General features: G+C 44.0%; 1 protein-coding gene across 4 annotated transcripts in view; it reads left to right on the top strand.

Annotated features, from left to right (window-relative positions):
• Positions 1-8,953, top strand: part of THOC1 (THO complex subunit 1) — a 35,111-nt gene extending 26,158 nt beyond the window's left edge. For all 4 annotated transcript variants that reach the window (XM_073331437.2, XM_073331436.2, XM_073331435.2 and 1 more), the window contains 4 exons: positions 1,978-2,061; positions 2,654-2,801; positions 4,043-4,121; positions 8,276-8,953. In XM_073331437.2, the coding sequence (XP_073187538.1) occupies positions 1,978-2,061; positions 2,654-2,801; positions 4,043-4,121; positions 8,276-8,571 (607 nt within the window). In that variant the 3' untranslated portion in view covers positions 8,572-8,953. The remainder of the gene's footprint in view (positions 1-1,977; positions 2,062-2,653; positions 2,802-4,042; positions 4,122-8,275) is intronic.
• Positions 8,954-14,514: the final 5,561 nt, after the last annotated feature.

Below are 14,514 nucleotides of genomic sequence, written 5' to 3'. Positions count from 1 at the left end.
CAGGAGTATGTTGATTTCTTTTTAATTTAAACATACAGTAATTATCTCATGTGCCACATTGCAAGTGGAGAAAAACAAGCAAAGCCATGCTTATTGAAATGTTCAACCAGGAGTGGGATCCATCAGCATGGGAATAACGAATTAAGTATAGTATAAAAACATCTACAATTTTTTCCTCTAAAATCAGTGGCCAGAAATGAACTGAATGGAAGGGATATATGCAGCCCATATCTAACACTTTGTTCTGAATTGGCAGATGAGGTGGTAAGGACCTGTGCTTTTCCCTGCTCTGTTTCACCTAGGTTGCACAAAACTAACAACCTTTGTTGACTCCTACATCTGCCTGGTCCTTCCTGATATGGTCAGCCATGCTTCCACTCTCTCTCTTCTTCAAGCCTCTCTTTTTAAAACACACTTCTGCCATGAAATCTGTGCATTCTAATCATACCCTCGTAATCCTGGTAACTTAAATAATATTTTTACAAAATCCTCAAAACTCGTGCATATTAGTAATCAAAGCGACCATGTAATTGTATTACTGTCTCACTGTATTACTGTAACTCTCACCCTCCCACCCAATACGTTCTATATCTCCTTATGTTATACGTTAATTTCGAGTTTGGTTGAGCAGCACACTTAACCACACGAGTAATTGCATCCCTGTACAGTAATGCATTTAAGCATGTGCTCAAGTCCTATTTGAAGTCAGTGCTTTGCTGAATCGGTGCCTTAGACTGTAAGCTCTTCAGAGCAGGGATTCTGTCTGTATAGTCTTCTATGGTGCTGAACTGATAATAGATCATGTTACACCTCTGTTGCATTTAAGTGATGGAGCAGTAGTTCATGTCTTAGCAACATTAGCAATGCATAGGTAAACTTGAGATCTGTCACTTCAGTGCAGTGTCCAAATCAGGATATCTATCGCTGCCTCATAAGGAAGACTGAAGTGTGCATGAATTAATTGGAGGGATAAATAGAGATTAGTCAGAATGAAAATGTGAAGAGTATCAAACATATCTATTCAGGGGACACCATCACAGGGCCTAATAACATCAGCCACACTATCAGAGGCTCGTTCACCTGCACATCCACCAATGTGATATATGCCATCATGTGCCAGCAATGCCCCTCTGCCATTTACATTGGTCAAACTGGACAGTCTCTACGTAAAAGAATAAATGGACACAAATCAGTTGTCAAGAATTATAACATTCATAAACCAGTCGGAGAACACTTCAATCTCTCTGGTCACGCAATCACAGACATGAAGGTCGCTATCTTAAAACAAAAAAACTTCAAATCCAGACTCCAGCAAGAAACTGCTGAATTGGAATTCATTTGCAAATTGGATACTATTAATTTAGGCTTAAATAGAGACTGGGAGCGGCTAAGTCATTATGCAAGGTAGCCTATTTCCCCTTGTTTTTTCCTACCCCCCCCCCCAGATGTTCTGGTTTAACTTGGATTTAAACTTGGAGAGTGGTCAGTTTGGATGAGCTATTACCAGCAGGAGAGTGAGTTTGTGTGTGTGGTTTTTGGGAGGGGGGTGAGGGGGTGAGAGAACCTGGATTTGTGCAAGAAATGGCCCAACTTGATTATCATGCACATTGTGTAAAGAGTTGTCACTTTGGATGGGCTATCACCAGCAGGAGAGTGAATTTGTGTGTGGGGGGGTGGAGGGTGAGAGAACCTGGATTTGTGCTAGAAATGGCCCAACCTGATGATCACTTTAGATCAGCTATTACCAGCAGGACAGTGGGGTGGGAGGAGGTATTGTTTCATATTCTCTGTGTGTATATAAAGTCTGCTGCAGTTTCCACGGTATGCATCCGATGAAGTGAGCTGTAGCTCACGAAAGCTCATGCTCAAATAAATTGGTTAGTCTCTAAGGTGCCACAAGTACTCCTTTTCTTTTTGTGAATACAGACTAACACGGCTGTTACTCTGAAACCTATCAAACTCTGATTTATGTCATAGGGAATATATGCCGACACTGGAGGAGTTCTTTGAAGAGGCTATTGAGCAGGCAGATCCTGAAAACATGGTTGAAAATGAGTATAAGTGAGTAGATTTCATTTTATTCCACTTAATTCGTGTCCCTCTTTTTAACGTTTGCTTGGGTCATTGAAGTACAGTATCTGTTCTCTGGATTATTGTTGTCTCCACAAGTCTGAACTTCTGTCCAGAAGGCTAGAAAGCTTGGACAGCATGACATTAGTTGCAAAATGAGTGACTTTTTTTCTGTCTTGAACAGATAGGCTTGATAGAATTTTTTTTATGGTTTCGACATATCAGTTTGTTTTTAAAGCATTTTTAAAAATTTTGTCAATTTTAATTTTCAAACTTGTGCAAAATTATGGGTTTTAAGCATTTTTTTTAAAAAAAATTATTTAAGCTTTCACAATTGTGGGAAATTGAGGAGGTCAGGCATTTGGGGGATTAGATAATTATACAATGACAATAGATGTTGAGATTCAAAACATTAAAAGCTTTGTAACCATTAAAACACATTGTCAACATCGCATATCAAAAGATACAAAGTAAATCTCCTTAAATCAAACACTAATAATTTCTCTAGTGGTATTTTTCTTTCTTTTGCCTTCCAAACCCTATGTATAAATGAACATGTAACTAACACTACTTGTCTTTATAGGGCTGTGAACAACTCTAATTATGGATGGAGAGCATTAAGATTACTAGCACGCAGAAGTCCCCACTTCTTCCAGCCAACCAATCAACAATTTAAGAGTTTACCAGAATACTTAGAAAACATGGTAATCAAATTAGCTAAGGAGTTGCCTGTAAGTAATATTTCCTGGTATTTAAATCAAATTATGCTAACTGACCTCCTGATAATTTACCATTCTGCAGAATAAGAGACTATGATCATATATATGTTTGGTTTATGTCAAAAGAATTTATATTCATGCGTATGGTTGTGTGCTAAAATAAAAACTGCAAATAAAACTGGTGTTATCCATTAAGACCCTGCTGATGCTAGACTTCGGAACAGAATTGATTTGCTATCATGTGCTTAAAATTTTGGCTTGTTAGAACAACTAATTGTGACACTCCTAAAATATCTGCAGAAACATTCAGCTTTCATGTGTTTTAGGGTCACTTTGTCTTAAGTGTGTTGTTAAAGGTGACCTTAAAAGGAACAAGAGAAATGTTGGGGTTTTGTGCTTTTTATATGAAGAAGGCCTGAAAGGTTGGGTGGGATTTTTTGTTTTTAAATCTGTTTTTTACCCCTTAGAAATATCAGGATTGTCTGTCTCTTTTGATTGTGGTGTTCGTCATCAGTCTTGGAGGATCCATATTTGTGTTTGCGAGCTTTCTTATCCCTAACCTGAAGATGTGGGGAGAGAGGGAACTCAATTCTTAATAAAAAGCTTTTTTCAGCATGTTCAGTCATTTGATTTAACTAGTTGTTACAGTTTTTTTAATGCTCAGTAAAACATTCTTTTCAATCATGTTTCACTTGGCATAATTACTCTGTCATCCAACTAGTTGTCTAGTCATCTGTCGGGTCCTACAGCAAAAAAACGTAGTAGAGAAGACCTGAATTTCAAATGCTGAACAAACAGGAACCTTTTTTTAATCCTCTTAAGCTTTTTATCCATCATAAAGGAGCAAAGAAGGCCATAAGCTCAATATTTTTTCTGTTGAATGCCACCATCAGCTAATGAACGGGAAAATGGGTGGGGGAGTGGGGAACAGGGTTTGGAAAAAAAAATAAGCACTGAATATCCTGTAGTATCACAGATCATAGTGGAATGATTAGTTTTCCCTAAAGTGAGCAAGTTCCATGTAAGCTTTTGTTTTCTTGAAAAAAGCAGGAGAGTCTCCTGTGCCCAGGTCAGTAGTATTTTGTTGTTGTTGTTAGGGTTTTGGTTACAGAAGGATAATGTGGGGTTTTTTGGTACACAAATGTCTTGTCAAATTGTCTATTTTAGCAGGGATGTGAGGGACCATCACACAGCTATAACCTTTGTTTTTAAACACAAAAGCCATCAAGTGATATTCAATTCTCTCATTATAGCCTCCTTCTGAAGAAATAAAAACAGGAGAGGATGAAGATGAGGAAGATAATGATGCTTTATTAAAGGAAAACAATGAAAGTAAGATTTACATGTTTCTGTTTTTTTCAGTTTCACTCTTCATATCCATATTTAGAAGATGGTTTTTTATCATACTTTCTCCCCAAGGTCATCTGTCCTGTTTCACCTTCTGCTTCTGCTCTGTCAACATTTTGGCACCAGTGCTCATATTGAAAGTAACAAGCAGCACCATATCCGGTCCCACAAAGCTAGCAGTTTCTTGGATATCTTCAACCCATGCATCACTGAAAGGTGTTCCGTTCCTCAGAGTTGGGTGCAACTTGGACTGTGAACACATAATTAGTAATCTCTCCCAATGTTCCTCTTGAGGAGTGTGTGTTTACTATGTAACTAGATATTGAAAGCCAAAAGTATGGCACAGCTATGTGAAATGCTTTCTCTGAATTCTCGGCCTCTATTGTAACTACAAGTTAAATTGCCTTGGGATAGTGTTTACTTATAGACCCTTAAATACCCTATGCAGTGCTTCCAATAATAATAGTATATAACCTGTCTCCAAGATCGCTGAGATCTTTCTTCATCTTTCTCAAATGCAGAAGTTTCTCTGTGACAGCGAAGGAGCATTCTTCCTGATAACATTCCATTCCTTTCCTTTCCATGAATCAGACTTTTCTCATTTGCCTCTTGCCCATAATCCTGGTGCATTCTTACTCTGATCTCTCCTCCCCCATGTGAGTGAATCTGCCTATCTCCATCCTTATCCTTGCAGTCCTCTCATTCCAGCTTTTCCCTGTGTGGTATTTCACTATCTGAGCTCTCTAGTATCCAGCATGTGGAGTGTGCTGCTGGGAGTTGCATGTGATTTCATTCCCATCCCCAGACACCCCTGCTGGCTGCCCATTCACTTCAGGATCGAATTAAAAACAATCTTTCCTTGGTTTTTAAAACCTTTCATGGTTTTCTGTGTGTGTATCTAGTCCACTACCTTTTTTCATCTAGCACTTGTAGAAGGGAAGAGAGAGAACAATCTTGTTACTCTGGGTGCAAGAGCTTTCTCCTCCTCTTCAGTTTAACAATACCTGGAACAGCCTTCACAGTTCCATTTTGTTGACTTTCCTTCTCCTTTTAAATCTCATCTTAAAGTAAAGATGAGATGGCTGTGCTCTGATGCAGTATATGCATGCTCTGCCTCTGAGCAATAATGGAAGTGTTCTGTTTGCTTTTGTCCCAAGCTGTTCATGGACTTCAATTCCTAACTCTTGATGTAATGGTTTTAGTTTTTTGTGAAATGTCCTATAAATGAGTGTGACTGATAAGCAGTGGAGAAAGTTAGAAAACATTCAGAACATGCCAATTGGCTCTCGAAGCTGTGTGAGGAGAGACACGTTGATGCAGAACAGTATCCAACTCCTTGTATAGGTAACTTCATCCATTGCTATGTTTTTTGGAAACGTTATAAACATGGTCAGCAGAGCACATAGATGACAAGCTGTGATATACTACCAGTTTGTAAACTCACTTGCATAAGCACACAGCATTTGTCTTCCCAGCAAGACACAAAGGTCGAAGTGTTTTTATCTTGTTGCCAAATGTTTAAGTAAGAAAAAAAGATAATTTACACAATTAAAAACTAACTGCTGTATAATCCAGGGCAGGCTGCACTGTAAGCAGGAAAACCAGAGTTTTCATTCCTGCTGGGAAGCAAATTTTGTTTTTCACAAATTCAGACAAGTTAAACTGGGCTAGCTCTGCTTGATTTAACTAACCTAAACCTTTCCAGATGTAGTGAAATTCCAGTTATGGTTTTAGATTTTAAGACACCTATCGACCTAGGTATTGAAAATTGCAGTGGCTTGCAAGAATAGACTTCTTACACTCAGCAGTGGAAACAATTGCTTCTGCTGAATCTAAGAATATAGTAGCTGTACCAGATTGGATTAGTGGTTTAGAAAGCCTCATAATGGACAGTCTTTCAATAATACACCTATGGGGGGAGTTTATCTTAGACTCAGGCATTGATCGGATTATGTAAAATTGATGGCTGACAGTTTTTTTGAGTAGAGTTTAAAGGACTGTTTCAGAGCATAAATACAAAATAAGATGCTTAGCTGAAATGTGTAAAACAGCCAGAGTCTGTTTATAAATACAGTAAAACCTCAAAGGTACGAACACCAGAGTTACGGACTTACCAGTCAACCGGACACCAATCAGGCAGCAGTACAGACTTCTTTTTTTTTGAGAAAAGAAGGGGGGGGGCAAATTCTGTCCTGCCTCATGGCTTTAGCCACAGGGGGTTGGGGGTGTGAGACAGCATGGCCAGAAGGCAGCAGGGTAGTGATATAGGAGAGATATGTAAGTCCCAGGATGAGGAGAAGCCTTATTCCCTGTAGAGGGAAGAAAGGTTTCTGTAGATTAATTAAAAGCACCTGAAGCCAATTAGAGCATCTGAAGCTAGTCATCTGATAAAAACCACCTACTTCAATCAGCCAGGGGAAGGAGTTGGAGCAGGGAGCAGAGTGGTTTGGAGTTGGAGCAGGAGTGCAGTTTGGAGGAGTTGAAGTAGAGGAGAATTTGGAGAAGTGCCATGGCTGGCTAGAAGACCAAGACCCTAGGTAAAGAGACACCTGGCTTGTGCAGAGAGAGGGCAGGAAGGCTGGGGGGGGGCGGACCAAATAGCCCCAGGCAGTGGGCGGCAACCAGGATAAGGGGATGGTGTTACGAGTGTGGGGAATTAGGGCATATAGCAGCCCAATGCCCCAACAGGGAAGAGCCTATGTAGTGCAATCTGGGGGATCCTGGGGAACAATGTGGCCTAATCGGCCTGGTAGGGGTTGCAATGACCTCACTTGGGTATACAAGGTCAGTAAAGATGAATGGTATTGCGACCTTAGCATTAGTAGATTCCGGGAGTGCTGTCACACTGGTCTCGGAAGCTGGTGGGGCAAGACCAACTAACCTGGGCCAAAACCATAGGGATAACGTGTGTTCATGGCACCATAAATTTCTACCACACAATCCCAGTACGGATTGAGATCTAGGGAAACACTACCAGGGTAACTGCAGGAATGGTCCCTAGGCTCCCCTACCCGGTCCTAATTGGTAGGGACTTCCCCGGGTTTGAGAACTTACTCCCCCCAGTAGAGCCAGGGGAGGGTAGCAACCCTGGGGCTGAGACAGAGGCACCTACAGATAGCCTCATCCCAATTTTTGCTCAATTTGCCCCAGAGCTATTTTCATCCCCCGGGAAACCCCAGAAGTCTAGGTGGGAAAAGAGAGCAGATAAAAGGCTAGGGTCCAGCAGTTTAGAGTAGTTGAAGTAGAGGAGAGTTTGGAGAAGGCTAGAAGACCAAGACCTAGGTAAAGAGACACCCGGCTCATGCAGAGAGAGAGGGCAGGAAGCCCCACAAGCTGAAGAACAGGAGAGGGAAGTAGCCGAGGGGAAGGAAACACTAGTTAAAGTGGTTTACCACTATCCCTAGGGCCCCTGGGCTGGGACCTGGAGTAGAGGGCAGGCCCGGGTCCCTCCTGCTCCACTACCTTTCTCTGGGTTACTAGTGGGACAGTAGATACCCTAGTTCAGGGGCAGGAAACTGTACCCTGAAACTCACCCATCCCTGCCACAAGAAGAGGAAGCGCGGAACCCATCATAATCGTCCTGGCAATTTGCCACAGGGGCTAGGGGCTTCTGACCCTTGGGAGCACTGGGACTCAGGGCTTTAGACCAAGAAGGGTGGGGGGGAGGTGGTGTGGTGCTGGGGCTTGAGGCTTCAGCCCCACAGCTCTGTTCCCAGTGCCAAGGCTTGGGGCTTTAGCTATGAGGGGAATACTGGTTTCAGTGCTCCCTCTGTAGCTGAGGTCACCACCTGCTGAAGCCAAAAGCAGCCCCAGCACCCCCCACAAGGCTGAAACCGGAAGTCTGAGCACTCCCTCCCGCCAAATCTAAAGCACTGAGCCCCAGTCATCCCCTGGAGTAGAAGCCTGAGCCCCCTGCCAGAGCCCTGGCACTCCGAGGGTCAGAAGCCCTGCGCCCCCCACTCTCTCCCCCACACGCGCACACACTGCCCCGAGCCTGAACCCCCTAGCCCCCCATGTGGCTGAAATCCATAACTCTGAGGTTCTACTGTAATAGGTTTAAAACTTAGCAGATCACAAGGATTGTGGAGTGCTGCATCATCCTGAGGGTATAACCTTACTCTTTCTGTGTGTGTGTTCAGGTCCAGATGTACGACGAGACAAACCCGTGACAGGGGAACAAATTGAATCGTTTGCTAACAAGCTTGGAGAACAGTGGAAGACTCTGGCCCCCTACTTGGAAATGAAGGACTCTGATATAAGACAGATTGAGTCAGATAGTGAGGATGTGAAGATGAGAGCGAAGCAGCTGCTGGTTGCCTGGCAGGATCAAGAGGGGATACATGCAACACCTGAGAATCTGATTACTGCAGTGAACAAAGCTGGATTAAGTGACCTTGCAGAAAGCCTAACTAATGACACTGAAAACAGTAGTTAATTTATTTCAGATTGCAACTTTTTTATTAAAACAATTTGTGATTATTGTTGCCAGGTAACAGATCTAACATTTTGATAGGCCAGCTTTATGTTTAGTAAACAAATAAAACCTTTCTATAATATGTAGTTTTCTAGAGTTCCCGAGAAGGATTAGTAACAGTGATCCAGAAATAGCAACCCAGGCATCATCCTTAAATTATGAAAATGTAAGAGGGGAGAGCCAAGGTTCAGTGGAGTTTTCTGAGACACACACATGGTAATAGTTTAACAGCTTGCTGTTTTTAGACCATGTTTTGCTGACAAGCGTGTCGAAGGTCTGTGTGTAATGTGCACTATCTTTGTACTTGCTTACATGTAACTCAGGTTAAATATGTGTAAAATGACATGATTCCTAATTAATTTGGTTGGACATGCAAATGTTGGGGTGGAATTGTATGCAGGCCTCTGGCTTCCCTTCTTGAAAACTTGACTGTCAATGTTGACTGAAGTCAAGTTAGGGGGGGAAAAAAAGTGTTGCTAATACTCCAGTGGGTGGTATTCTCCCTGCTGAGGGAAGTTGGTTGAACTGCTAAATCAGCAGTGAAGCAGTGTCCTGTTCTTTTCCAGTGCTCTTTGGATTAGGCATATATTTGAGGTATTAACTCTATTCCAGTAAAAAATCCCATGTGACTTCTTAAAATTTATTTATATTTAGGAATAGGGTTGTTAGGTCACCTGACTACCCAAAATTCACCTCTAATGTAATGTGGGTGAGGTATTCTATCCTGGCCTGTTGTAGAGTGTTGCTGAGTGCTAGTTTAAGCTTCCTTCTTCAAATGTAGGGATGGCTGCATTTTATTGATGGGTGAAGCCTTTCTGGATATAGTTTTATTGAAAAAAAAAAAAAAAAATTTTTTTCAGGAGCTTTTGATGGTGTATAGTACTTGGCTAGAACCTACTTCAGCAAAATCAGCGTCTCTCCATGTAGAGTTTGCTTTATTAATTGAAGTGCATCAGTCGTTGAATACTCAGAAAGCTTTAGGCATCATTGGATTTTTATTTTTGAAAAAGTCTCTATTCTAGTTGCAAAATCATCTCTCTCAATTTCTATAGATGCTTGCCAATGACTGCGCAGCCTACTACAGAAAAATTATAAATGTTTCCGTAAGCGTTTCTGTCAAGTGGTATTAGATTAATTGTTCCTACTGCTGAAAACTAACAGATCAGCTATATATCCTGGCCTGGGAAGCCACCAGGCTGCCATGGCCATTAGGACCCTTGAAGCAGGACTGGCAACCATAAGGAGGAGAGTCCTTTAAAAAGCTGGGAAGGTGTCAAGCTACTGTGGCCCCAAACCTGATTTCACTGACCCCAAATTGGGGGGGGCTTTTTAAAAAGAAAACTCCGTCCTTTCTTCCCCAGCCCAACAGGACTCTTGGACGGGGACACGTACCGTGTTTCTTTGTGGGTGGAGCAAGGTAGTGGGGAGTTCTACTAGGTAGTTCTCTCCTGCAGAGCCAGTCATTCTGGGCTTTTTCCCCCATTGTTTTAAACCTCTAAGGAGTTTTGTCCTCGTGGTGTGATCAGGATCTCTATTCAAAGGACTGTTTCTGTCTAATGTGTAGATTGCTGATGTAGGTGGTTTTATGGAGAAGATTGATCAAGTATTCTTTCTATCACAGAACACAAGAACAGGGTGTGGGGAAAGGAGTCAGACAACAGGAAATAATTTTTTCCATTCAGTGTGACAGGATGTCAATTGAGGCCAAGAACGTAACCAGATTCAAAGAGGGACTGCACAGTTCTGGAGATAACAAGACTATCCAGCTCCAGTACATGCTAAATACTTTTATATCCCTTCCAAAAAAAAAAAATTCTGCAGAACATAAACCCTGCCCATTAAGGGTTAGGATGAGACTTTCATGCAGATGGTAGGTTATCCCACATCTGCATACTGCCACCTTTATTTTCAGGGAGGTGCATCTGATGCTTGCATCTGATCTGATGCTGTCAGAGACAGGATATTAGATTTGATGGGCCACAGGCATGATCCAGTGTGGGTGTTTTGCTGGTTATCGGATTGTGATTTGGGTAAAATATTAAGGGATTATTTGCTTTAGGGGTAATTTGAATGTGTGACAGTGTTGGGAACATATTTCAAGGCAGAGGTTAGATGCTGTGGAGTTGCAAGGAGATTATCTCATTTGTCAGGGAAGTAAGAGCTGTGAAATAAGAGCACTGTCCTTCAGCCCAGCATCTCCCACAATTCTGAACATCTGGGTTGCTCTCCTCCCAATGAAGCAGATGAGCTGTTTGACACTGGATGGTTTGGCCTTGATCCCTCTGGCCCCCATGGAAGTAGAAAGCAGCAGTTTCCTTTCCTCCCCCTTTGCAGTGGGGAGCAGTGTTCTCCCTCCTCAGCATTTCTCCTCTCTAGGTCGGTTGACCTTATGGGGGTTTAACCCTCCCTGCAGTGTCTCCCTGCTGGCTCCTCTGCACCTTATCCAGGCAGTGCTGTCTGTGTGAGGCAACCATCCTCGGCTTGGCAGACAGAGAATTATATCCTGCCTGCACCCAGCCTTCTATCCCTAACTCTGTTAGGTCCCTGGGCTGTGAGTCAGACAGGCAGCTGGGGTCCCCTACCCACCAGAGCCGTCGCAACTCCAGTGTGGGAAAGATGGACCAAGAGCGCCAGAGCAAAGGGGCTCCAAAAATAAGCAGGACAGTGACCACTCAACTTGGGGCAGGGGTACATAAGTCCCAGGGAACCCTCACAGAACAGAGAGGGGAGACTTGCAGGGTCATGAATCCCATTCTCCCCTCCAAGTCTTAAGGTGTGTCTTGAGTTCCCTGGGAAAAGGAAGCAAGGCTTCTGATCACCCTCAGCCAGGAGGGCTCTGACGAGTTGTCCTATTCCCTCCCTTCCAGGGAGAATGGGACGCAGTAGGGGAGGATTCTGAGACAGATCTCTTGAGAAGGCAGCAGGCCCTAAAGAAGGCGAGGCACAAAAAGCCACAGCAGAGCATCTACACATCCAAAGCACGCACACATGGTTTAAAAAAATCGAGAGGCTATAAAGGGAAAGGAAAAGAAAAAACACGTTTTAGGATCTGTGAGTCCTCTGACTCTCTTCCACTGAGGAAGGTGAGCTGTCTGGTGCTGAATCTGAACAGGATGGAGGAAAATACACCAATTTTTTTTTTCTTGCTTGCTTTTTCTTTCCCCTGAGAAACTTCAAGCTCTGTTCAGCAAGGTTGTCTACATTATTCAAATGCAACATTAGCAGGCTCCTTTGAGTAAGCCTCAGAATATATTTCTGCCCTCAAAATCCTTTCCCAAAGTTGCAATACTTCTTCATTCCTTCAATGAAGTTTAGGGAAGAATGGAACACGTCTGATAAGGGCAAGTGATTCTTGAATGTTACAGAGCCTAAGGTTGCTCTTATTAATACAAAGAGCTCTATTGCTGAGATACTAAAGGTGGAAACGCACTTTGCCGGGGGTATGGTTATTCCCTCAGAGGGTGAGTTCTACCCCAAGAACCCTGTGGATAGAAAGCCACTCTCAACAATAACTTTGAAGTCTCCTCCGCTATCCTCTGAGCATCCCTGGCATCTACCTGCTTTGTTAGAGCATCCCTTTCCTGGCTAGAAGATCTCAAAGCCTTTAAGAACAGAGAATCACCCTGACTTCAGCTCCACTTTAAAGAAAGCATCTCCCTAGCCAAAAGCATTTGTTGCTGATGCCTCCCTGGGCTTCCAGTTCAGCAGCCAAGTGCCACCTATGGCTCTAACTCTGGAAGGTGGACACTATAAGCAGGTCCTAGGCTCAGCCAACTTTATCCGCTCCCTGCTTTTTGGAGAAAAGCTGGATAAGGTGGTGGCGGAAAATGCAGCAAAATCCAAGTCTCTCCCTTCCCCACTAAGTGCCATCAGGAGAGACTATAGATCAGCCTTCAGACAGAGGCACTGCTTTTGCTCCTCATCCTCACAGAGAACCAGTAAAGAGACAATAGATTCCCCAAAGGAAATCATGGAATTGAGGTCAAGGGGAAAGTCATGAGGGACCTCAGTCTGCCCCCACTCCCCAAAACCACTTTCTTACAAAGATCGCATAGGCATCCATCCAGAACTGAAGTTAGGGGGCAGGATTTCCCATTTCCTAGAAGAATAGTTTTCATCTACCACAAACATGTGAGCCAGGGATCCTCCCTTAAGCTATGGGCTCCACCCAATCCACTCTTCATCTAGTCACCCAGCTCCAATGATCCCATAAAACACAATCTGATCCAGAATGAAATATCTCATCTTCTAGATATGGAAGTAATCCAATTAAGATTAATAGTATGTTTCTTTCAACGAAAGGGTCTACTCCGTCTTCATTGTACATGGGACAGGGGGATGTATCAGAGCCATTCTTGACCTCACAAGGCTTGACAAGTGAATGAAGAAAAAGACATTTCACCTTCAGAGGCCCCTGGCCTCTACAGTGTCATCCCTGTCCCAAGAGGTTGTCTTGACTTTTTGGTAGATCTAGCAGATGCGTATCCCCATCAGACCATGTCACCGCAGATTTCTAAGGTTTGCCTACGGTAGGAAGCATCAGTACTGAACAGTGCTGTTCAGCCTGTTCTCAGCCCCAAAGGTTTCTACAGAGATGGTGGTAGTGATAATAGCCAGACTCTGTTTCACAGGGAACTCGCTTGTACCCTTCCTGGATGATATCTCGATCAGAATTGTAGTGTACAGGGCTACGTCTTGGATGCTGAATCTTATCCAGGTGCATGGCTTCATCATTAATGCCAAGAAAAGTTCCATTCTTCGAGTGCTTGCTCATATCGATTCCAATTAGGTGTGCGCACCGCGTGCATGATCGTCGGAAGATTTTTACCCTAGCAACACTCGGTGGGTCTGCTGAGGCGCCCCCTGGAGTGGCACCGGATATATGCCCCAGCCAACCCAGCGCCCCCTCAGTTCCTTCTTACCGCCCGCGATGGTCGTTGGAACTGTGGAACACAGCTTGGCTGATCTCTACTCTCCCTAGCATTCACTTTAGTACCTGTTAATAGTTTGTGATTAGTTGTTTGTAGTTAATAGTTACTTAGTATAGTTAGATTTAGTTTACTTAGGGGGGTGGAACAGGGTCTTCTCCCCTCCCACCTGTCCCAGTACTCTAGCCCATGCCTGGGACTCCGGGCTTCAAACCCTGCTTGGTTTGTCCTGAAGCCAATGCCAATGGGAGACCCCCATGACTCTTGCCTAAGGTGTCTGGGGGAATCCCACAAAGCAGACAAGTGCCACATTTGCAAAGCCTTCAAGTAGAGAACCAAAAAGAAGCGGGACTTTAGACTGAAGCAGCTCCTTAAGGAGGCAGCACTTTGCACCGGGACTCTGCGCTGTTGTCTTTGGTGCGGAGTGCCCCTGCGGCGCCGACTGGTCCGGCACCCCGTTCGGACTCTGCTAAAGACTTGCGGCGCCAGATCTCCCTGGCACCACCTCCAACACGGCGCCGGTCCCTACCTCCAGGCCAGAAGAAGAAGCAACAGCAGCAGCCCAAACAGCTGCCGACTGCTTCTTGTTCGACAGCCACCAATGCGTCCCACACTGCGGTTGGAGCTGTGTCCATTGCCAGAGCACGCAGGACAAGTAATGGCTCCTACACTGTCGAATCTGGTACATGTAAGCTCCCCAGTGCACACTGCTGTCGAGCTAAAGCTGCCCTCCATGCCAAAGACCTTTTCAACAGTGTAGGACTTGATTGCGCTCACAGAGCCGCTGACTCTGCAGCCGGCGGCTCCTCTGGTGCGGGCAGAGCCATTGAGGGAAAAACCGTCAAAGCAGGACAGCACCGGTCCTGGTCCCGATCTTGGTCCTGGTACCCATCACGGAATCGCTCCCAGTCCCGGCACTGATCTCGTTCTTGGCACTGGTCATACTTGCGATGCCGCTCCAGTTTGCGGAGTTCCG

Source organism: Lepidochelys kempii, chromosome 2 (genome assembly GCF_965140285.1).
Source record: "Lepidochelys kempii isolate rLepKem1 chromosome 2, rLepKem1.hap1, whole genome shotgun sequence".
NCBI classification, from domain to species: domain Eukaryota; kingdom Metazoa; phylum Chordata; order Testudines; family Cheloniidae; genus Lepidochelys; species Lepidochelys kempii.
This window is presented reverse-complemented; position numbering and strand designations above follow the sequence as displayed.